We start from the raw sequence: 24,898 nt of genomic DNA, 5'->3' as shown, positions 1-24,898 counted from the left end.
AAACCAGAGTCTGATGATGAAAAGAAAAGCCCTTACTAAATGCCACAGTCATAAAAGAGCCTTTGTACTCTGTATCTTTGATCTGTCATTCTCACTAAAACTTTTAACTAAACACATGGTGTATGAGAGATGCCAATAACATATGGCTGCTTATGCATTTATTCATTCATTCATTCTTTGAAAGACATCCAAATATGTTTTGCAATTCAAATTATAGTTATGAAGACATAAACATTAAATAAATAAATCAGTTCTAATTGCATGCACAATGGGAGTTTTTTTTTCCTTTTCGTTACAGAGTTTACTTTCTATCCCTTCCAGCCAATGGCACTACAGTAAGTAGAAGCAGTAAGAAATGTGATCAGAGTTCATTGATGACAATCCTTCAAAGAAATGCATATATGGTTAGAAAGGTCTCTAAGAGCTTTTTTTCATTCATTTCCAAATATGTCTTGAAATAAAGAAAATAATAAAAATAACAAACGCTCTTAGAAATGAAGCACAAAAGGTTCTTCCAATTTCAATGAACTCACTCCATATGGCAGGCAGCATATTGTATGGTCTTGTTCTCACCTGCCATCCAAATGTGAAGCCACTAATATAATGTTGGCCGATTTCAATAGAAAAGCATTAGTTTATTTCAGCTACATACGTTTTATCCTTCAGGTAGTATCCATTCTGACAATTATAACAATGATTGCCCTAGCATGGTGAAGCCCTCAGCCCCACAGTAAAAGAAACAGTATGCACTGAAAAGGACAATGTGTTTCCATTTTTCAATGTCTACAAAAAATAAGTCTCATTTAAAAAAAATAAACACCCAGGCCCAAGTTATATCCACTGGGTACTATCTTAAATGATTAAATAAAGCACTAAGGCAAAAAGAGAGCAGCAAACTTCAGAGCTCAGAGGCAGTCAACTTCTTGTCTGACTAGAACCTAATCTGCTGATCAGTCTCCAGAGGGAATACATTAAACTACTTCCAAGGGCTAGCTTATATTAAAGACAAAGATAAATACAACCACAGATACTGCTCCATCCATTATTCTTGACTAGATAAAACACTGTACTACTATGTGACACTTTTACTGATGCTATTTTTAAATTTGATCAATTAATGGTAAGTAAATCATTTAGTTTTAATGCAACCAGCACCAGGTCTGTCAACTATATTTAATATCATTAGTCCAATATTATTTTAATGGTTCAACTAAAGGTTGGATTAAAATGGTATTTTAATAAGACATAAACAGCTTGTCATGCCCCATTCCTGTCCTATTAATATCTCTTTAAAAATAACTTTTTAATAAGTTACTTTGTATCATTAATTCATTAGGAATATGGAAGTCTCATGAATAGCCCATTACTACATCACTACTTAGAGTGAAATTCATATTATTCAACAGGAAACAATGCATTATTTCTAAAAATTAAACTTAAAATTAAAAATTAAAATTAGAAATATTGACACATGTAAACTGTTAATACAAAAAACATTCCAGACATTAAACAACTAACATGTTGTGATATAGACACATTCAGAAATGTTTATTTTTTTGACAGAGATTTGACAGAGAAATTTACCAAAAAATAATTTGATCATGGCACTGTCAATAGGCATTATCAATATGCAAATCAATATGAAATAATTGTGTTTTCAGCAGGATAATTAAATACTAGATATTGTATAGATATTGGTTCTTTAAAAAAAACTGAAATTTAGGTAATGTAAAAGCCTTACTCAACACCTGAGCCTCTACATCTGTCCATTCATACAATTACACTTGACATTACTTTTGAAATAATCATGAAATCACAAATGCTATAGAAAAAAATAATTGTACACTTTTATTTAATGAAAACCATTTAAATGCCTTGTGCGCATCATTCTGAAAGCATGAAAATGAACGAATTGAAGAATAAGTATATTAAGCTTATGCTTTTGCTTCTTTTGAATGACACGCGATTTTGTCTTTAAAATCTATGCATGTAGGTCATTGATTGATCTCCTGCCTGCTGGATCAAAGGCTTTGAGGCATTAAGATTTATTGATACATTGGTGTATTGATGCATGCTATATATTAAAATTTAACTATCCCCTTGGGATGTAACCCATTCTTTTTTCACTTACTGTCAAGACATTCCTACAGGTTCTCTCTGCCACAAAATCATACCTGAATACCAGTTCTATTCCATGCCTTTCAAGGAAAGATAGCTGAATGTTTAACTTATACTAAAGCCAACAGAATCACTTCCAAAAATTAACTTTAGACATTCTATGGTGTAAACTTTCACAAGCAAATACTTCTTAAATAGTCTTCTGTGCTGCAAATGACATCAGCTTAGGTCCAGAAACATTGTTTGGTTTGGGGCAGGGAAGCATGACTTCTAAAATAATCTCATGAACCAAAATCTAAATTTATTTTTGTACTGTTTTATATACTGTTTAGGAACATGATTGCTTTTATATAATTTTAAATATGCAGTTGCATATATTTACATTAGTCTGTTGTAAACACACAGATAGAAAACTGTTCAAAGCCTACCTGGAATATGTTGGAAAGGTCTCTCAAGTTGAAGATGTAATGAAATTTGATGGCTGTGGGGAGGAATGTTGAAGCTACTTTCTGATGCAGTCCCAAAGCTAAGTTGATAAGCTGGGAGGTGGACTTCTGTAGAGGCACTCCAAAGTTCCCCACTTTTAGGTGCTGGCTGAGTATCGTGCTGTAAATGGTCCCCAAAGCATCTGACCCAGGAAATGAGAGTGCAAACACGCAGAAGTGACGCTGAAAATGAAAACAAAAAGTAACCCAATGAAGAGTTCTAATTTAAGACTACAAAATGTATCTACTGTATATAATGCTTGTCCATATTGCAAGTTTGGGGGTTCACATTGTGGATGGGGTGCATCCATTTTCTAAATGCTTTATCCAATCCAGGGTCATGGGTGAGCTGGAGCCTACCCCCGCAAGCAACAGGTGCAAGACACTCTGGATGGATTTTTTAAAAAAATATTCATAAACGAGTCAGGACCTGTGAAGATTAAAGATGTCCCTGTACATCTGTGCTACTGCAGCAGTAACCGAAACAACCCAAACACTTTTAGCATTGGCAGAAATCTTTTTTTTTTTTAATCTGCTTCAATTCGGATGTACTGTAAATATGGTGACTATCATCAACTGCAATCAGTATGCTACTTTTAAACTGTAGAAAATGTAGATTGACGATTATTTAAACTTAAATTTTCATGTTAAATGTTGTTGGTATTGTTTGTTACAGCTTGTTGTGTGTAGATCTATTCAGTACAGTACATGATGCAGTATAAGAGATGTTTATCACAACAAAATATGTCCATGTTCAAAAGTTAAGTCTTAGCAAACTGTTAAAACTCCCTGAGAACTGTTAATGAGGGACTAAATTATGCTAAAACACCTTTAAAATGTTATGTGTTAAAAGTAACACAGCAGTAATTGAGAGTAAATATAAAAAAATGGTGCATAAAAGAAAACAAATTTTCAGTTCTCATACAATCATCTTATTTTCCAGGACAAATCTTCCACCAAAGTTATTGCAAGTTTCTCCTGTTTATATGAGAAGCCAGTTTTTATATGGAAGCACTACTCCATACATTTGCATCTTTGAAACACCAATTCCATAAAATATACCAACTCAAATTAAGTGTTCAAAATTAATGCAATAACATTAGATCAGCATGGTAAAGCAAAAATGTATAAGAAAAGAAAAACTTTTGGTCATTTGGTTCTACTACTTTTGGACGTATTAAATGTTTTGTTAGTCCTTCCTTTTACAATGTATTTTGTAATAGATGGGTTATGTCTCTGTTACTTAGCAAATACATTTTTTTTAAACTGGAGGATTTATTGAAAGTTGACATACACACACTTTAGCTCTATTTGCAGGCCCACATATACTTCTTGAAACGTTCCCTTTTTGCTTTAGCAATGCTGGTGGGAGAAGGCATTTTGCTCTTGGCCTTTTTTTTATTTCCAGCCTTTTGTGAGTAGTGCAGCACCATGCCAGGTGCCTTATTAGAACCCAAATTACCTTTTGATGAGTTACACAGTGTTCTCTGTGGGTGTGACTGCAGTAATAATGTTTCTAATTTTTCTTTCCTTTTTTATTCTTTTTTTTAAGCATGCCTAGATTGCTCCCAGAAGCTGATTATAAATCATCAGGATACATTTAGAAAAGCCAAGTAGATACCTGCAGCCTTGGGTTGATGGTGAAACTGCCAGCTGTAGGATTCATGCAGGACACATACTGCACGTTGTGAATCTCCTTCAGTGACAACTTGTTTCTGTCATACCTAGGGCAAAGAGACAAAATCCATCCATCCATTTTGTAACTGTTTTGTCCAATATAGGGTCGTGGGAGAGCCAAAGCCTATCCTGGCAAGCAACAGGTGCGAGGCAGGGTACAACCTGAATGGGACCCAAGTTGATCACAGGGCACTCACAGACACACACTCACACCAGGGCCAATTATCACAGAAGCCAGTTAACCCACAAGACTGTCTTTGGAATGTGAGAGGAAACTGGAGCACATGAAAGAAACTCACATGAACATGGGGAGAACATACAAGCAGATACCATGCAGATAGCACCCCAGGTCTAGAACTGAGCCCAGGGCTCCAACGCTGCAGGGCAGCAATTCTAATCACCCAACCATCATGTTACCCTTGTACGTGCAAAACCTAACTTCTGACTAATTGTAATGACAAGTGATGACCTCATCAACAAATATCACTGCACTCTAGTTTCAGTTAATGCAAGAATGACTTTTTACAATTAATCATTGACCAAAACTGAACATTTTACAATACAGTCTGGAAAAAAGTAAAACACTTATGTCTATACAAAGTCAATTTTAATGTATAACCTGAACGTAAGTAGAAACAGTAAGTAGAAACATTCTTCTTCACACCCAAAGAAGGCTCCACAGCCAAAACATTTTGTTTCCTTTCTTCTCAGCATGGAAAAAACGTTTACTTGTTCCTGAATGTAAAGTAAGTATTCCAATACGAGCTTCTATATATACTGCATATTGGTAAACTTACTGTATTTATCATAATAATACAGAGCTCTATTTTTCCACACTGTAATTCAATTGTAAATTAATATAGTTATCAAAGATAAAGCCATACTGTATGTATATGCACCTCTAGATTTTTTTTAATTCTGCAAATCATTTTTGTGCTTGTAGTTTGTAGCAGCAAATTTAAGGTCTTCTGATTCTTCCTTTGTCATTAGGCTTCCAAAATGCTCTGCAGATTTATGAATACAGACAACTACACTTACCAGTGGTTGTAGTCCATATGCTGTCTGATCAGAGTGTGTGGTTGCACTGTACCATATGTGTCCACCTCTGGCATGTTCATGTCATCAATGAAGTAGATCAGTTTCTTGTTGCCAGGAGGGCCATAGTTTCTACCAGCTTTCTTTTCCAATGGCTTTTCTAAAATGGCTAGAAAACAAACAGAAAATAAACATGCACAACAAAGGAATTTTTGTAACTTTTTTATCTATGAGTTAATCAATTAGTATATGTGTAAACTGGTCCGTAAGAGAAATTAAGACGTCCATATTAAAATCCAAAATTCACCTTTGACCTTTGACAGGGTCTAAATAAAATGCATTTAATGTTTAGGGCTGTTGAATAGACTATAACCCTGCTTCATAACATCACTTTTACTGTACATTTTACAGTTCTTCTTGGAATTTTCTGTACAAAGTCACAGTAGTCTGTCTTCATATCAATGTCACACCTGCTTACTGCAGTGCCTTTCAAAGACGTGGTGGTACAGTACACACACAGAGAACTGTAGATGACAATCTTACAAAATTCTGAAAGTACTGGGTACCAGTGAAGTTGACTCACTTTAGACGATATCCCAAGGGGAGCTAAATTAATCAAAACAAAGCAAATGGGCAGAAAACTACAAAGGCAGCTAAAATATAATAATGTTTATATTCACAGCAACAAATATGGCAACTTAAGCACATATGAACATTGGCACAAGAGGCCTAGATACGGTAGGTTCACTGTTCCCATACTTAAGGTGATAGAGTACAAGTGCAGCCATGAACCCCACATCACTCAAACACTCCCAGGGACACTGCTGCTGTCTCCACTCAAATTACTGCTGCATGAATGTCTTCCTTCTGTAAATCTGAACTTGTTATGAACTGATATATCTGGTTACATATACTGTAAATTAAAAAAAAAAACAAGTGTAATGTTTGGCTAAAGCATTCCAAGTGTAGTGCAAGCCTTTTTTTATATTTTACATTTTATTCTCAAATTGGTCATCCAGCTCAACTCACTGCTTATTTAAAAAAATCACCTACAGTATCCACATAATGGACCATACACAGTACATACCAAACCATAAAAACCAACATATGCACCCCTTGAAACTGTACAGTGGCTATCAAGGGTATTCACCTTTGGACTTTTTATTATGTGTGTAAAATTGCTGTTTACCAAAGGTCCCCATCCAACTTAAGGGAGCTTTAGCAATTTTGCAAAGAAGAACAGGCAAAAACTGCAGTGTCTAGATGTACGCAGCTGGTAGAAACTTATCGCAGAAGCCTCACAGCTGTAATTTCTGCTCAAGGTTTCTCTACGACATATTCACTCAAGGGGGGAGAATACTTATGCAATCAGTTATTTTCTGTTTTATATTTAGAATTAATTTAGGAGGATCTACAGAATTTTTTTCACTTTCACATTATAGTGTTCTGTGTCAATCAACGGCAAAAAATCCCAATTAAATACATTACGATTCCATACTGTAACAATAAAATGTGAAAGATTCCAAGGGGGGAGAATACTTTTGATAGCCACTGCATGCAATACCCACAGAAAAAGTTCCTGTGCAATACTGTACATGAATTAGCCTTTTTTTTTTCTTCTACATTAATGTATCCTACACTCAGATTTGTTTAATAATTTATTTCTTTAATGGTTTGACACTACAGAACACATGCTGGACTCTTAAAACACTTTCAATGTTCCTTTACTGTACAGAAGTTATATCTGCTTAAGTGCAGGCATCTGCGGAACATTTTTCTGGAAAAATTAGGGCAATTTATGTGATAGAAGGTTTTTCTTCATTTAAGAAAGGATTTTAAAGATTATGTAAATTTAACAATGTATGATTATAAATTGCCTATTTTAAATCCATTTATCTATTTGATGGTGACCATCACAACATATTCATTGTCATTTTTCTCCAGATAAAAATGTAGACTGCAATCTAAATATTCTACAGATGAATATAAAAAACATTCAAAGTTTTATTTTCCAACGAAGCCTTTTTTAAAATTAAATGTGAAATCCACAAAATTAAAGCAGCTGAGAACATATTGACATTGGGAGTCTCGTGTTGCAATTAAGAACATACAAAATCAATGTACATAAAATGAAACTAATAAAATCATTTAACATTTATTCAGCATCATAACCACAGTAAAAATTGATTTGCACTGGAAAATCAGTACAAAAAAGGCTATTTGTATCTGTAATATTTCTAACAAAAGAATTATACATCTACACTGGAGTCCTAAAAAGCATCTTGTTTGCTTCTTTCTTTCTGGGGTGGCAAATATTTAGAGTAAAATAAGCAAGCAGATTTTAGAAAAAATATGTTTCAAACAACTATGAAATAACTGAAAATTGTTTAAAAATGTTAATGTAACAGCACTTTTACGCCACTTATTTTAAAACCATTTGTGGATTTTTGTTTAATTTTTTCTTCCAGCAGAAATAGTTTCTATGGGGGCCCATATCAGCATCTTAATCCTCAAGATAAAATTCAGACTGTAAATGATTTGACACAATTCTTAAGCAGTCTATTTCATAGCATTGAGGAGTAGACTGCAGAATTAAACAATTTAATAAATTTTTGAAAATATAAATATTACCTTGCCCTCAAGGAAAATTATTAAAGATTTTTGATAACGTCTGAGTACAGGGAGTACTGTTGTGGGGGTAAGAGGAATAGGGACTGGGACATGGGGTGTGGCGCTTGTTGTACAGTATTATGGTTACTTGTTTTTTATTTGTATAATGTGTGTGGTGATCTTTTTTAATGTTCTATATCTAATGAACCATATATAATTATATACTAATAAATAATATATAACATTATAATATAATGTTCAAATTGATATATTATTACTAAAGGGATTTATAAAAGGTGGGTTAACAATTTATTATAAAGGTAACAGAAATGTACCTGTAAGATAACAAATTTTTATAGATACACTTATCCCAAAGTTCACATAAAACGTCATCGACCTTTTGACATTAATAGACTAGTTAATCTTATAAAAAATAGCGAGCAATGATTGTTTCCACATTCTTTAACAACCTTCTGGGATAGATTTATGGGCATCAAACTTTGTTATGATTTAGATAAATGACCATTAAATAATTGCTAGCTTAAGGGTTTTTAGGTGTAAAGATTACAGAGTAACTATTCATTGCATTAACCAAAAAGACCACTTACAACAGATCTAAGATGGAAGTTCATCTGTATTTTCTATGGAAATGTGCATAAAAACTGGGATAGACATCTCTTTTTTCACTAGTTTGACTTCATATTAATAATATTTTATCATCTTTCACTGATGCATAACTGCCAGTTTATATTCAACCCATCTTGGCACTGCACAACTGCTCTCACCAGAGGAGGCTACAGGAGCTACTGTTCACACGCCAGCAAAATAATACCAATGTCAGTAAAATATGTTCCACTACTGGAAACCCTTAATTACAGAAAATGAACAGTACAATTTGGGTTTGAACTCAAACAAAATCACTTTATAATTATAAAGGCTAAACTCAAAAGTGTTTAGGTACAGTGTTAAAATTTTAAAAACTTTGTTTTAGACATTTTTGTTAGAAATTATTTTTACTTAAAAAGTGCTGAAAACATGTTCCAATAAATATGAATGATCTTTTTTTCTGGATTGTCTTGTAACAAACAAAAAAGATTATATAATCGTAAAGGGGAACTGCTGTCCCAATTTCTCCGACCAGTCATTAAATGATAAATTAATAACAAAATTAACCCACTGACGGTATAGATAAATTTGAGAAAGCTGAATTAAGCACAAAACTGTGAACATCATGAAAGTACTGTAAGTCGCCATGTTGTCTCAAACCCCCAGTCTCACCAGAGTGAGTTTCCACAAATTTCAACATGATGCGGCCACATCGACCAGTAATGTAATGCGATGTACAAACAAATAAGTGCAGGTTGTGCAGCACACATTTCACCGCGGAAATGTTATAAACTGCATCTGCATGCAGTTTAAGTTAAAAAGTGCATAGTACCTGTCGGCAAAACCCTCTCAAAGATCCAACAGAGTAATATTTCTATTGGATGAAATAAAATCTATTTACAAGCCTGCTTGTTTACAATGTCATAGGGCAGCTTCACGTTACCGGAAGTTTTACTTAAAACATGCTGAAAACATGTTCCAATAAATATGCTTCTGGAAAACTTCTCATGGAGGTTTCCAGATCCTTAAAAGGTTGCTTGTAGAATGGATAGGCTGCGTTAAAAGAATGACAGCGAAAATAAAATAACCTTACCTTGGAGCATTGCGGAAGTGGTGTAATAGTTGAAAGGTACATTCTTGATCATGTACTCTTCCTGATCCAGAGATCCCAGTTTATTTCCCACCAGTACAGATTTTCCAGTCCCAGCATTTCCCACCAGCATAACAGGTCGTTTGTGCTCCAGGAGCCTGTCCATGAAGTACCTTACCCGAATAGTTTCAGTGGTGTGTACTAGACAGGCCTACAAACCCACAAGTCAAAATTAGTATCTCAGTGCTTTTGTTCAGCTGTTAAGATCACAAGCAATGTTAAAATGTTTAGATATTCCTGTTTATTTAATTGGATGAAAAATTGGGCAATGCAGCAAAAAAGACAAGTTAATTGTAAATGCTGTTTGGAAAAGCACACTTTCAAATGGAACAAATGGATTCATATCCCATTCATATTTGATTCACATCTCATGAATCAAAAGAAGAAATGATTGGGTCAAAATGTTAACAAGCTATTCAGCACTTTACTCACAGCCTTTTATTCATATTTTGTTCACAGCACAGCCAGAAGGTGCCTGAATGTGTAAATAAATTTTTCTTTTTTTTAAATGTTTTATTCATTCCAGCGGTCTATTTCAGAATATAAAAACTGTATTTGTGGGTTTTTCGTTTGCGTGTCTTGAAAAGTTTCCAAATCTAAAATGTATCCTCCATATGCAGCCTGGAGCTACAGCTACAAGCTACAGTCCGTAAAATAAATTAACCATCATTAGCATTATAAAGCAATGATTCCAAAGGATTCCCTGAGCTTCAAAGGGATGAACATAATGTTAATTGGAATAGAAAAAAGGTAAAAGATAACATCTATCTTAGAAATGCATTACAGGAGGACTGCCCTTGGACAAATTATTCACTTGCTCATCCACAATTTGAAAAGGAAGCATTCTTATGAGCAACGGTTGGGTTTGTCATTTTAAGCACCTCCAGATTTGAGTTGAAATTTTTTAAAAGTCTTCTAAATCAGGAAGAGTTTAATTTTCTATACAAGAATCACTGCAATGTCATTTGTGTTTGGGGTTTTGATCCTTACTGTGACAATTGTCACTGCATTTAACAAACTGAACCCTGTTAAAATAAACGTAAAACACCAACAATTTAATCAGATTAAAGTAAACGTTCTGAGGAATTTTCCAAAACAAGAATCCAAAAAAGTATAATTAATACAGACAGGACCTGTGGCTGAAGATTTATAACTTTGAATACTGAAAGAATGATTTCAAAGCATTCCACTTCAAAGATTTTTTTTCACATTTTTGTCAGTCTAAAAAATGTCAAAGCAAGAGCAAACAACAAAGACAATCAATGTAACTGCTCCTTCGTGAACTTGACTGTTTTCTCCTTGGTACCTTTAAACATAAGGGTACCCATTCTATAAATGAGTGAAAATGTTCTGAAATTCATCCATCAAAACGCTCTCAGGAAGATAATTAAATCTATTTCAGAAAGATTAGACTGTCACAAGATCCTGATTAAAAAAGAAGCTTATGGTTAATTTCTCTGCTCCACTTTCTGAAAGCTCTTTCAAGAGAAGATACCAGGTCCATCTCCATTTTAACACAGGGTAGGTAATTAATTTCCTTATTACTGATATGCTTGTATATAAAGATGTGATTATGAATACATTTCTTTGTGCCATAGTACATAAATAACACTTTAAACATATAAAGTACAAATAATTACACTTTTAAATGTCAGTTTCCATACACTTTGATATAATATATGTATATATTACAAACCTGCAAAGGCATATCCGGATCAAATTCAAATTTGGGAATCATTTTAGACCATGGTTCAAATTTCTTTGTTTCCGGATCAATATAGTAGTCAAACACTGTGCCTTGAGAAGGGAATTTGATAGTTTTGAATTCCGTCACCCACCATTTGCTAAATTCCACTCTGTAATCAACCAGCTGCAAATGAAAAAACAAAAAAAAACATTTCTTATTTCAAAGCTAATCTAAAACATATAATTTCATGCTATGTATGTTGATACAAGAAAGGAAATACTCAGGTACAATGTATTTAACATATGTTACATGCTGTATTTACTATATACAGTATCAACAAAATGTGACCCTAACTACTAAATCCCTAAATGTTCATTGCAGAATGTGAAACTCTGTTAAAATGTCAACTCTGTCAAGGCAAGAATATTATAAAGTCAGTATCAAGTATGCTCTTCCTGAGGATTAATACAATCCCGGCAGTCTTGAAATAAGACATGATGAGCCTCTGGACAGACTGCCACAAGATGTTTTGCCCCTCTTCTTTTGCAGCTGTAACCAAGTTGCAAAGATTGGGTACTTGCAGTTGTATCCCACTCAAGCCATTCTCTAGTACTAAGAACAAGAGAAGGGGTTGTGGTCAGATGACCGTACTGGTCATAGTGAAATCTTAAAAATGTTTTTCCAAAATCATGTCATTATAAGCCCAGCAATGACTAGTCTTGCATTGTTTTAAGGAGAAAATCAACACTTTTGGATCAGCTTGTAGGAATGGAAAATCTGTTGATTTAGGGATTTCATCAATGTATCATTGAGGAGTAAGGTTGCCCTCAAACTACAATAGAGGCATTCTTGTATTAAAGGAGATTTCAGCCTACTTCTTCACACTTCAACCATCGCATTGGTTAGCTTGAATAACACACCAATGCTTGCTATAAAGCCTCCACACACACTGCCTTCTGTTAGGTCTGATGATGTTAAAACAGCATTAATTGGTGAACTGAACAATCCACTACTTTCTCTGCTCTTAGAACCATAAAAAATGACAATTGTGTCTTTAGACCATCACTGGTTTATCCTTTTTGTGCAACCATCGGGTTCCAGTTATTCAACTAATATGCATAATAGTTAATGTGCTGTAGCTGCTGCAGTCTGCAAATTCTTAAGCAGATGGATCAGGTGAACGTGATTGTCTTCTCACAAATCAACTTCAATCATACCATTCTTCAGTACTTAAGCAGGATATGCTCATGTTCATTTTAAAATCATGTCTCTTTCAATGGCTGATCATAACTAACAATCAACAAGTCTATCTGCTTGTTGTTTAAATGGAAATGACATTAAGTATATGACCAAAGAGCTATTGATTTAAAATGTGTGTGCTATTAAATACACAACAAATGGGCACTAGAATCGATATCTCTTGTTGTATTTTAATGTCTCTCAGAATATTAACAGGAAATTTTTATTCTTACTGAATAATATAAATTTAAAATATAGTTAATATACAGAAAATGAGAAGAATACTGAAAATTAAACAAAAAGAAATTCACAAATACTTGGCTTGAAAACTTGATATAGTGCAATACATTATACAATATAGAAGTCCATTCTGTGTCCCCACATCCTGAAAACTATGTGTATAAACTTCACTTTTAATAAAACACACTAGTTGAGGAAACGCTGTGGAAATTATTATTATGTCCTATTATTATCAAGGGGTCATTTTCAAGGCCACGTCTAGTTCAATGCAATAAGATACAGTGGTCATATTGGTTCACTTTTCCGAATGCAAAGGGCAGGTGTTTATCACAGCATTGTACCTTTGGCACAAAATGACACTCCAAAGGAATTAATTCTCTGAATATCATATCTTTCTGTCAAGAACTGCAGTTAGTGAGGGTGACTGACTTTGAAATGAATCTTATACCACTCAATTTAGCCACTGATACAGCAAGGGAATGTATGTTTGAGAAAAAAATGAACTGGAACTTTTCTATCATATCTCTTAGTACTTGTAAGAGGAGGGAGATGGGAAAATGGATTCTACATTCAAAAGATTTCTAAAGACAATGTTCCTGAAAAAGTGTTTAATCATGGGTTGGTTAACCAGTTTAGTTAGTTGCTAATCTAATTTTGAATTATCTTTTTTTCTGGATTATCTTGTAACAACCAAAAAAGATTATATCATCTTCAAGGGGAACTACTGTCCCACTGCCTCAGACCAGTCATTAAATCTTGATAACAAAATGAATCCATTGATGGTATAGATAAATTTGAGAAATGTTGAATTAAGCACAAAACCATGAACATCGTGAAAGTATTGTAAGTCACCATGTCGTCTCAAACCCTTAGTCTCACCAGAGAGAGTTTCCACAAATTTCAACATGATGCGGCCACATCGACCAGTAATGTAATGCAATGTACAAGCAAATAAGTGCAGGTTGTGCAGCACACATTTCACCGCGGAAATGTTATAAACTGGATCAGCATGCAGAGTTAAAAAGTACATAGTATCAGTCGGCAAAACTGTCTCAAAGATCCAAACGAGTAATATTTCTATTGGATTAAATAAAATGTATTTTCAAGTCTGCTTGTTTATAATCTCATACTCAAATTTATGACATTGTAAACATTGAAGGGCAGCTTCACGTAACCGAAAGTTTCCGTGCCTAATTCTGGCACTGTGCATACCTGGAAAATTTGTCTATATTGTGATGTAAATTTATTTACCTTTATTGTGGTTTGAAATGCACTCAATGATGATTCTTTCTAACCTCAAATATAAAAATAGTATTGCAGTTCCCCTTTAACATTTCTAAGATGATAACATATTCTCTTCTTGTATAATTTAATAATAACTGGAACCTTGATACCAGTCCCAGTAAAAGTAAAACCACAACATACTGCTTTCTAGCTTTGTTATTAGTTCACTAATATAGTTATACTCACTGTCAGATTTCCTAATCTTATACTAAAGTATGAGGATGTGGAGGCTGGCAGAGGAAATTGCTCTGGCAATATTTGGCTGCTGTTCAGTGGTACACAGCTGGATCAGAGCATGAGTACACACAAGAGGTGTGGGTCATCTCGCAAACTAGGAAGGGAGACTTTACCTCTTTGTGTGAAGTACATTTCTTGAAAGCAAAAATAATTATTACCCCAGGGAAGAAGTCAGATGTCATGTTACCATGGAGCTGCCAAGATCAAAAATGCAAAGCTGAAACTGTAAAAATCTCAGCTTCACACAACAAGCTGATCCAAGTTTATAACCTTCCTTTGTTATGTAACACCCCACTCTGTATTCATGTTTACAGTTAGACATGAAACCTCATGCCCTGAAAAAGGACTTTAAAGCTGTAATTAAAGAAAGATTACACATACATTTTAACTTAGCACAAATCCTTCTTGGGATTCTAGAAAGTTAAGGTTTTGTTGCAGATGTGTAAATATGTGTAAAATATTAAAGCTACAGCATGTTTTTCCTTCTGTACATGGATAAAGATTTGTAATGTACCTGAAAAGAACTTTTCAGAGAAAAGGTCTTCTCTTTTAGGTCATCTTTCACAAAGGAGGCAGCTCTCATCTTCCTATTTTTGGTATTTTCCATTCTTTAGACACAGATTTTCTTGCTATTGTTCTAATTCACCTCTATTATTGTTTCATGGTGTCTAAGATTTTGCAGGAACCACAGAAATTAGCAGTTTTCATGTTTGTAATAAAAAATATTTTAAAAAGCTTAAAAGCTTTTGTTTATCTTTGACTGATTCCTTGGTTGACACTGGTCATTTGATGATGAGGATGGCTCAGAGAATTGTTTAAGGGAGAGGCCTATTCACAGAATCTTTTATCATATATATTTAGCAGAACTACCTTGTCACTCCAGAGGGGAAAGAGCTGCACATATACCATACCTGAGGGTACTAACATCTTATCTCTCATAAGCACACCACATACTAAAAAAACACGCTAAGAAATACTATAAAATAAGGTGGAAATAGCTTACACGGTTTACAATCAAAAAATGAATTGCAGCTTTAAAACTGAACTTCAAATAATAGCATTTTAAAAACATCTGACATTTTAACGGTTGAAAGCTAAATAAATGTGTACCTGATCCTGGAACATTGCACCTCCAAAAGCCCAGATGGCTGCAAATACAAAATACAACTCATAGAGCTCCTTCGGGCAGTCTGGAGGAGTGTGGTCTTTCGTTAACAGGCATTCAAGGAGGTAACACAGCATTTGAACCATGCTCTGCTCTGGGATTGGAATAATCTTCTTAAATCTTGAAGAAAGAAAAACATATTGAACAAAAAAGGGGAAAATAATCTGTCCACTCATCCATTTTCTGACTGCTTCTTCCAATTCAGGGTTTTGGGGAAGCCTGAGACTATCTCAGTAAGCAATGGGTGCAAAGCAGGGTACACCCTGGATGGGACCTACTCCATCTCAAGGCAGACACACACTCACACCAAGGCCAATTTTCCTAGGAGCCAATTAACTTGCCAGTATGTTTTTGGACTGTTGGAGGAAACTGGAGCATCCAGAGGAAACCCATGCAAACACGGACAGAACATGCAGCCTCCACATAGACAGCAGCCCAGGTAGAAAATCAGTTGGTCATGGAACTGATTTAATCATTTTGGCATCAGATGCAATGTTAATAGTGTGATTTATTCCTAAGGAAATGCATACCTGCTGATGCTGTAAACTAGGTCTAAACACCTTCGGAAAAAAAAATATTTTACGCTGTTGGGATCTTCGTCCAAAATATCAGCAAAAATATGAGCTCTCTTTGGAGAGAACTGGACCAATTACTTTCTCCCAGTGCACAGACACATAATTACAGGCTTGAAAGTACCAGACACCTGGTACAGTAATTTTAAGATGCCAATTTGCTGGGAGAACATTATGAAATAATTAAATACATAAATCTGCTGACTTCATAAAACCTTTTGTCTTCTATATTAGAAAAGAGGCATTTCAGAATGTTACTGTATATTATTTTGGGGTATTACATTATTTGTCATGGCTTGCCAGGACAATGATACATTGAATTTATAAATATTGCATACAGTAGCAATATTCACTTCACAGAGTTATCTACCTATTCTGAAATGTTCTAAATTTTAGCTGGGTACCTTGTTCGGAGGGTATCGAGGCAGGGAGGAAGGTACTTATCAAACAATATGGTCAAGTTTGCCTTCTCTGACTGGACCTCTCTCTTGTCAATCCAGCTTGTCACTGGAGGATTCCAGCCCAGATCAGCTGGGTTTATGTACAAGATACCTGAACAACAAAACTAAAGTCAATGAGAATAACCTGAACTCAGTACAAAACTATGTCCCTCATTAGACAGAAGGTAAAAAGAACAGATATGTTTCCAAGATTGTGTAACATGGAAGGAATTAGTACAATTAATTAGTCTGTGCAATTTCAACGCCTTTACAATTCTAAACTAAATTCTAACACCATATTATGTAAACAGCTTTTTGCAAATTTATCACTTCAAAATTCTAATAGTAGTTTATTTTGGTTAACCATTTAACTGCGTTTTTCTTTTTGAAAAAAGAAGGTTAATAAATATTTATTCCACGTTATGTAATAACAAAGAATGATTTGATATACAGTCATAACAAGTTGAGTCCTTGCTACAGAAGAAAGTCACATGCCTGCCCTGGACACAGTGGCTGGGGTCGCTGTCCGTAGGTGACTAATTTCAAATACCAGTCTCATGGTTGGGTTCAAAGGAATTCTCTCATTGCTGGCCAAGGTGAGCACCTGTTATAGCAGATTCAAATCAAGCTGAAGTTCAAACTCTGGTCAGACTAAAAAAATTCAGGTGTTATTATTCAGTGTATTATGTGTTGTATATTCTCACTACAGGTGATTTCACATTTTCTTAGAATGGATATTCCTTATTTATAAACACATACTTGCTAGAATGTTTAGACACTGATAATAATGTAAGCATGACATATACATTTGGGTCACCATTACCTAGATCAGAGGACAGATCAATTCAACCTTTCAACCTTGCTAGCATGATACAGTTAATGTGATTGTAAGAGATCTTGATATTAACTTTTAGATCACCAACAATTCTGTCACCTACTACACTGATGAAAAGCTTTTTCTACCCTCTAAATCAGAGACTGAATCTCTTTGAGATTTAATAACAAAAAGCTTTACCTTATTGTCATCCATGACTGTGTTTAGAGACTCAATCCACATGGGGTCTATGTCTCCATCGAGTACAATCCATTTTGGGCCATCGTGACTGACATTAGCAAGCTCACGCATGATGTTAGAAAACAGCCCTAATAATAAAGACATTTAGATGCAGTTATCTTTAAGACATGTGATAAATCAGGCTTCCTCTGGGTGTTTGACAATATAAAACAAATCAGGCAAGAAGCAATTTCACTTTGCAAAAGATTTAGTAACAGAACAAATTCAATTTAAGGCAGAGAAGGAACACACCATCTTTCCACTCCCTTGTTGCTGGATTGATTATGCCGAAGAGCTCATCATTGGTGACAGCCTTGGGGTTGAGGTCGGCCCAGACTGGACGTCGCTTCATGTTCTGGTAGGTCTTGTTTAGCGACTTCATGACCTGGGATTTCCCTGTCCCAGCATTGCCCACAACAAACACAGAGTGGCGCACTGCCAGGAGCTCCTCTAGTTGAACCACCTGAGAACAGTGGGTTGTAGGACACAAAATCAGCTGCTGTCACAGGACGCTGAGTTATTAAAAGGACTCATCCAGCACAGACTGATTTCTTCTTTTGATGGTAGCAAGATGTAAAAGTGAAAATAATTATTTTTCCTACGTTTTTAAAAATAGATTGTAGAAAATAAATAATTTCTGTCAAAATACTACATAACAGTTAACATATATTAGTTTTATATTTTTATAGAGAAAAAAATGGGAATTTATACATATTTTATTTATAAAGAACTATATTTTATGACAAGTTAGACTAAAATTAAGACTGACTGTAAGATGTTAATAAAGAAAACTCAAGTCATGTGAAATCTGCACATTTTGTACTACAGTACATTAATTTTTAAAATCTTTGTACACTATTTAAACCTCGAACAACATGGTGTGATATAAAAAATTCTGCAAAAAATATTAAAAAGCAATACACAGACTAAAGATTATTTTAGCTGTTTTGCTTATTTCATCCAATTTGATCCATAGCATTATTTTTGAAACTGACAATGTCTTCTGAGGCTGACAGCATGCTCAAGTAAAAACAAGTAATGCCACCCAAACACTTTAAATATACAGCAGGACTCTAGAGACATAACACAGGGCTTTAACACCTATTGATGTCCTTAAGCATTTTTTAAAAGCAACAGTAAATTGCTTCCTTTTGAGACAGAGGAACCTTTAGTTTTCTGTTGATGATGTGCTCAATCAATACAATTCACTGTGCTTTCACCCCCTACTGCTCCAGTAAGGCCCATCATTTTAGTACGTTTTGTGATTGTGGCTTTGACGTGATGTCACATAGGGGTTACCATTATTAACAGATAAGCACTTTACAAACCTAATCCACATTTCAAACCAGCCAAAGAGAATCTGCTGCTTACAGTCTATAGAGCTTCTTAATTTGAGAGTGCTGTTAGTGAAATGGATCTCTTGACCTTCTGTTTCATTGGTAGCTCCTTCCAGGTATAAACCATTTCCCAAGAAGCATCTTCTCCAACAACATGAGTATTAAATGCTTTCCTTGAGTACCATAATACAGAATACTATCATTTTTTTTCTGAGCCTTTGACCTTCTAAAGATTACACTTATTTCCCATGGCACTCTATATGATAGCTCCACAGTCTATAGCCTATAGCTCCTCACACAAATGTTAAAAATTAGGACATGGACAGACTTCTGAAGTACAACTGTAACTCAGTTTATATGTCTGTCCAGTCTTTCACCCACCCATCTCTTGGAAAATTGACTTGTTTTGTCAGACAACACTGTAGGTCTAGTTTATTTCCAACAGAATAATAAGTGTGTGCTTCCTTAGAACACAGGAACTTTAGCAGGGTATGCAGTGATCAAACTACATTGTTCATTCCATACTTACTTTCAGCACAAAGTTGTCTTCAGCTTGCAATTTGAGATCCAGAACAGACTGCTTCACATATTTCTCAAAGTCTAGATCTCTTTTCCGAGGGACATCAAGAGCAGGAAACAAATCTCCAATGAGTCCCATGAACACTGGCATGTCATCTGTCACAATTTTGGGAATGTTAAAGTCTCGGAGAGCTCTCATCAGAACCTGGTCTTCAGGTCTCCCTGGGTCACCTCTCTTCAGTGATCCAGCCACAACAAGCACAGATTTGATAGCTCGCAAACCCCAGTCGTAGTGATCCTGAAGTGACAGAAAATTATTGACAAAATCAAAGAAAACTGTGCTTCCCTTTGCTAAATGCTCTGGATTTGTACAGAAGATAAGTTTGCTTTAAAATTAAAATGTAGAAGATGTTTGTTTCAATACCAAAAATAGTCTTATTACCTAAAGACGTGAAAAAGCAAATCAGTCAATAAGTATAGTTATTTCAACTGAGAGGCAGAAGCGAAATAAGTCATCTTTATATGATGTTGGCTTTTTCTATTGTCAAGAAAAGTGTTTCTTGAGTGTTTAGAAACTTCTCAAAATATTAAAGTGAGTCAATTCTCACCATGGAAGAAAAACTTTATTCAACAAAAAGCAATTAAAAAAAACGACTCCAGCTTAAAGCAGTTAATGTCCTGTTAGGGTTCATATAAAGCTTGTTCATTTATACTTTTTTATAAACAAATATTATTTTAGTATAATAATTGCTTACACTTATACACTTTTCTTTCTTTTCTTTCACCAAGCTATACATTCAACAGGTTAAATCACCTCATTAGCTGTATCCAATCAACTCAAAGAGGTGATTCAGTATTGATGCAATAGTTAAAACCAATAGAGTGTACCATGATCAGTAATCATTGAATAGTACTCAATATAGCTCAGAACCTACCTGCTTGGACAGAAGCTCCTTACAGAGTTGATACAATGTGATGAACTTTCGAGCTAGCAGTCTGGCCTCAAGGAAACCTTCAGCCACCAACATGATCTCACAAATCAACTCAAAGTCTGGCACTACCATTGCACAAGGCCTGAAAAATACGAACAGCAAATTGAAATAAATACTGACATCCATGTATACAACCATCTATTGCATATGAATGCACTAACATCCTATAGATAAATGCTTAATATAACAACAGCACAAGTAATGTACTGTACAGTACATAATGTAATTAGTGACAGTACTGTACCACAAATTAAAAAAAAATAGAGAAAAAGACAATCATATATCTCTCTAGTCTAGAATCTATTACTGCTAAATGAAAATCTGAAAAAACAATCCTAGTGAATAAAACGGGAATCAGAAAGTAAACGGGGCCCTATCCATCATGTTTTGGTAATAGCTTCATTCTTATGGGGTCACAGTGATCCAGGGACTAAGCCAGCCATCACAGGGCGCAATGTGGCTCTACACTCACGGCCAGATGTCACACCAGAGCACTGGGAGAAAACCTATATGGATATGCCGATAACTTGCAAACCCAGTGGACACAATACATATCAGTATTAAAAATGAATAGATTATATAATATATGGAAACTAAAATTACAGAAAAGGCTAAAAAACGCAATGATTGACTTCAACTCAATTGACTGTTGTACAGGTATAAAATATCATTCACCACTCGAGTCATGTTTGAATTCAAAGACTGGATAATTTCTGATTCTGCAGGGCAAAAAGCAGGAAATATCCTGGGGAGACTGTGATGCTGTGGAAAAGTATTGCCTCTTTTAATTCCTTATTTGATGGGTAATTTTGTTCTTTACCTAAAGAGAGCTTTCAGATTCTCTGGCAATTCAGTACGCCCAGCATATCCAGGGTTCATTGTGATAAAAATCCCAACTGAAGGGAACAGGTTGATCTCCTCTCCCATGAAGTTGAAACGTTTCTTCTTGTCTCTGATGGCATCTTGGATACTCTTAACCTTAAAGGGGACAAGAAAATGCCAAAAACATCCTTTACAGGGGTTTCTAACTTGATCAAACAGTTCGTTACAGGCTCCCATTCTGACTGCAGGTCAAGCTCTTTGATCAAAACATCACAAGTTCAAGGCAGGGCCTTTTCATATTCAACTGTGACTGGAGTTCCTTAAGCAGCAGTGTGGAATTGGCAGAAAGTCACAGGGGTAAAGCTTAGAGATCTTCAAACCTCTCACTTTGAAACTGTGACTCCTGTGACTGCCCAGGTGCCTGCAGGCTGGCTGTGATGTCAGTGAGAGGTGAGCCACTTTTCTAATTGCTGTCACTCCTCCTGTCAGGCACTGTGGAGCTTGGAACTAGCTAAAAGATAAATGGCTTTATGGATGGTAGGTCACTATGAAGTGATAAATCAACCTTTCTTTTTTGTTTTGAATAGATGCCTTTTCAAATTATAAATCCCTTTGAATATGTTCAAAATTTGCTCTCCTCAATTCTAAAGCCATCAACAACTATTCTTAGTGTGCACCACCACATAATATCACAAAGAAAATGCTAACAGCAACATTTTATAATGTAAAACAGTACCATGTTGATACTACAGTATACTGTTACATATATACACTGCTGCATGTGTCACATAGAAAGACAGCAATGACTTCAACAGCTTGGAAAGCACAATGTATCTTGTAATTTACTGCACCACTACTACAGTTACTACTGCATCTATGTAAGATTGAAAACAGCTACCACTATTTACTGGAAAGACTTTTATGTATATTGATTTAAGTAGTGTAAGATAAAATTATTTACCTGTCCTCCACTCAAGTGTCATTTTTTGCTGTTTTAATAAGCTACATTCATTCCTGGTGGCTTTTCATGTTTTAAATTTCTAATAAATTCTACTCTGAGTAAATGAGATTTTCCTGATTTATTTTAGCACAAATATATTTTAAATTAAGTTTCTGGGGCTATGTTAATGTAATAACCTTGCCAAAAAGCTGGACTTGTAAACCATAATAAAAACAAATATTGTATAAAGAAGGGGATATTAATTCATAGGAGCGAGAAATCAAATTGAATAATTTTAATCACATAAAGTAGCCCACTAATCTAGAAAAGCCTCCTCAAAAATAATTATGCTGTCTAAAATTTCTATTAAATCAGGTGTTACACAAGTCAATTTTACAAGTCAATAGATTACATTAACCTGCCGACTGTGCATGCCACCGATAAAATATACTGCTGACAGAACTGTTCTTTCCTATCCAGGCCCTCTTTCTTTGTGCCTGCAAAGCTGTCACTCAAACAACTGAGTGGAAATCTGAGATTTCCACCATAAACTGACACCTCAGGTGAGATCATAAAAGCTTACTGCACCTGAGATGCAAGCTTTATTTAAGCACAGAGCCAGAGGTCTGAAGTTCTAAAGCTTTAGAACACTATTTCCTTGTCCAAGACATTCTTCCAGCTTCTGTGCTTTAATGGTTAAAGTGACCTCATTATAGAGCGTGTGGGAAAGCAATTATCGACCACAGTCTAAGATAACTGTGGGAGTTTAAGGTCCATTTAAGTGTCTCTGTGGTTACTTTCAAGCATTAGCAAGACTGGACCTGTGCTTCTCATTTGAGCTGCAGCAGCTTTGGTAATGAAAGGATAATCAAAAACACTGACTCAGCTCCAGCTTTTCTTTGGCTTTCTTCACCTTTCTCTTGCCTGACTACATTGCAGCCTAAGAGTGTGTACTGAACTTTTACATTTTTGAGGAGATAATGGGCCAACCGGCAGGGGAGGAATTTGGTTCAATTACTGATATTATATATTATGAAATTATACTGATTATGAAAAACAATATTTCATTAAAGAGGTACAGAGCTTACATGCATTCATATATGCTGCTTGAAACAAAAAGGCTTTCCATGGGTCTATTCTCTTGGTCTTCATTCTGATAAGTAATACATTTTTACCTACAACAGTCACACTGAAACATTAAATGCTGACTAAAAATATATGAAGGTATCAATAAAAATCACATCTACCCACTTTACACATTTAAACATAAAAAAGATAAACTTATGGATAAGATGCAATGCACACAAACTGTAAGGAAGTTATGACCTAAGTCATTGTAAATAAAAACACCATGATGTCTATAAGGGCATTAGACTACTCACAACAAGCTTCAGCAAGTCCTACATATCCACATGTCATGCTTCATTATTTGAGGGATGCTAAAGTGTCAAAGGGCACTCAACAGTGCATTTATTTCAAGGCTCTCCTGATTCTTCATGGAGCAAACTACAACAATAGCTGATCTGCTAAGCATGCAAGCCGCACTGAGTGTACTTTACCATCTCCTTCAACTACTGAATCCTCTCATTAAGAATGACTTTAGAAATTACCATGTCTTAATTTAAGTATTTTGGTGTATGAAGAAGTGTTCTTATTGTGAAAGACAAAACATGAAAACTATACAGGCAGTTTAATGGGACTGCGAAGCTGAGGACATTATTAAGTCCTTAACCCTGCTACACACAAATCACGCCAATAAGATAAAGCTTGTTTGGCTCTGAAAATACAAAAGTTACAAAATTTGCTGTTTCCCCACCAATATTTTGAAAAAGCATTTGATTACAAAATACCAATCACTTTGTTTTGTAAATATCAAGTTCACATTACTCCTATCCTGGAGTCCTTCCACTGGCTTCCTGTCAAACTCCGTGTGGACTTTAAAATCCTCATGCTCACCTATAAGGCTCTGCATGGCTTGTCACCTCAGTACCTGTCTGATCTATTATCACCCTACTCCCCACCTCGCAACCTTCGCTCTTCTAATTCTGGTCTCGTACCTGTTCCTCAAGCCCGTCTACATAGTATGGGTGACAGGGCTTTCTCTTGTTATGCCCCAAAGCTCTGGAACTCTGTTCCCAAGGATATCAAAGAGTCACCTCTAAAGTTCTCTAAACTCCTTCAAATCCAGACTCAAAACCTTCTTCTTTAGAAGAGCCTTTACTTAACTGGTTCCATTCTTACCCCTCTGCTCCTACTATACTTAGTACCACCATCGACGGTCTCCTCTGTGTATTGTAATTATGTTTTATCTTGTGTATTCTATTTATTGTTGTTGTCTTTCTTTACAGCACTTTGAGAAGCCTACATATTTATGAAAATTATATATTCATTTCTATAATTTTAAACAAGTAAAACATAATTTTAATGATCTGATATTCGAAGTTTAGCTAAATTACATTTACAGCAAATTTAGAAAAGTTATTAAAAAAAGAGCACCATATAAAGGTTACACCATTTAAAGGTGTTATTAATTTAAGACTATAATTGTTTCTCTTTTTTGCAAGTAAATAAAAAAATGTTATAAGTCACCCTAGAGAGTCATAAATTAACTACAATCACAAACGTAAACTAAAGTGATTTTACTGTTTTATTGGAAATCAGAATATTAGTCCAAAATGAATAACTTTAA

General features: G+C 35.0%; 1 protein-coding gene across 3 annotated transcripts in view; it reads right to left on the bottom strand.

Moving 5' to 3' along the window:
- The window catches only part of dnah9 (dynein, axonemal, heavy chain 9), a 146,143-nt gene that overhangs the window by 83,620 nt on the left and 37,625 nt on the right, over positions 1-24,898 (bottom strand). For all 3 annotated transcript variants that reach the window (XM_006635123.3, XM_015356558.2, XM_015356557.2), the window contains 13 exons: positions 21,268-21,425; positions 20,391-20,529; positions 19,466-19,753; positions 17,852-18,062; positions 17,561-17,688; positions 17,041-17,149; positions 16,510-16,657; positions 15,479-15,653; positions 11,378-11,551; positions 9,625-9,832; positions 5,319-5,484; positions 4,225-4,327; positions 2,547-2,786 (listed from right to left, as the gene is read on the bottom strand). In XM_006635123.3, the coding sequence (XP_006635186.2) occupies positions 2,547-2,786; positions 4,225-4,327; positions 5,319-5,484; positions 9,625-9,832; positions 11,378-11,551; positions 15,479-15,653; positions 16,510-16,657; positions 17,041-17,149; positions 17,561-17,688; positions 17,852-18,062; positions 19,466-19,753; positions 20,391-20,529; positions 21,268-21,425 (2,247 nt within the window). The remainder of the gene's footprint in view (positions 1-2,546; positions 2,787-4,224; positions 4,328-5,318; positions 5,485-9,624; positions 9,833-11,377; positions 11,552-15,478; positions 15,654-16,509; positions 16,658-17,040; positions 17,150-17,560; positions 17,689-17,851; positions 18,063-19,465; positions 19,754-20,390; positions 20,530-21,267; positions 21,426-24,898) is intronic.

This window comes from Lepisosteus oculatus, chromosome 9 (assembly GCF_040954835.1).
Source record: "Lepisosteus oculatus isolate fLepOcu1 chromosome 9, fLepOcu1.hap2, whole genome shotgun sequence".
Lineage (NCBI taxonomy): Eukaryota > Metazoa > Chordata > Actinopteri > Semionotiformes > Lepisosteidae > Lepisosteus > Lepisosteus oculatus.
Note: the sequence above shows the minus strand (reverse complement) of the source record. Positions and strands in the feature narration are given on the sequence as shown.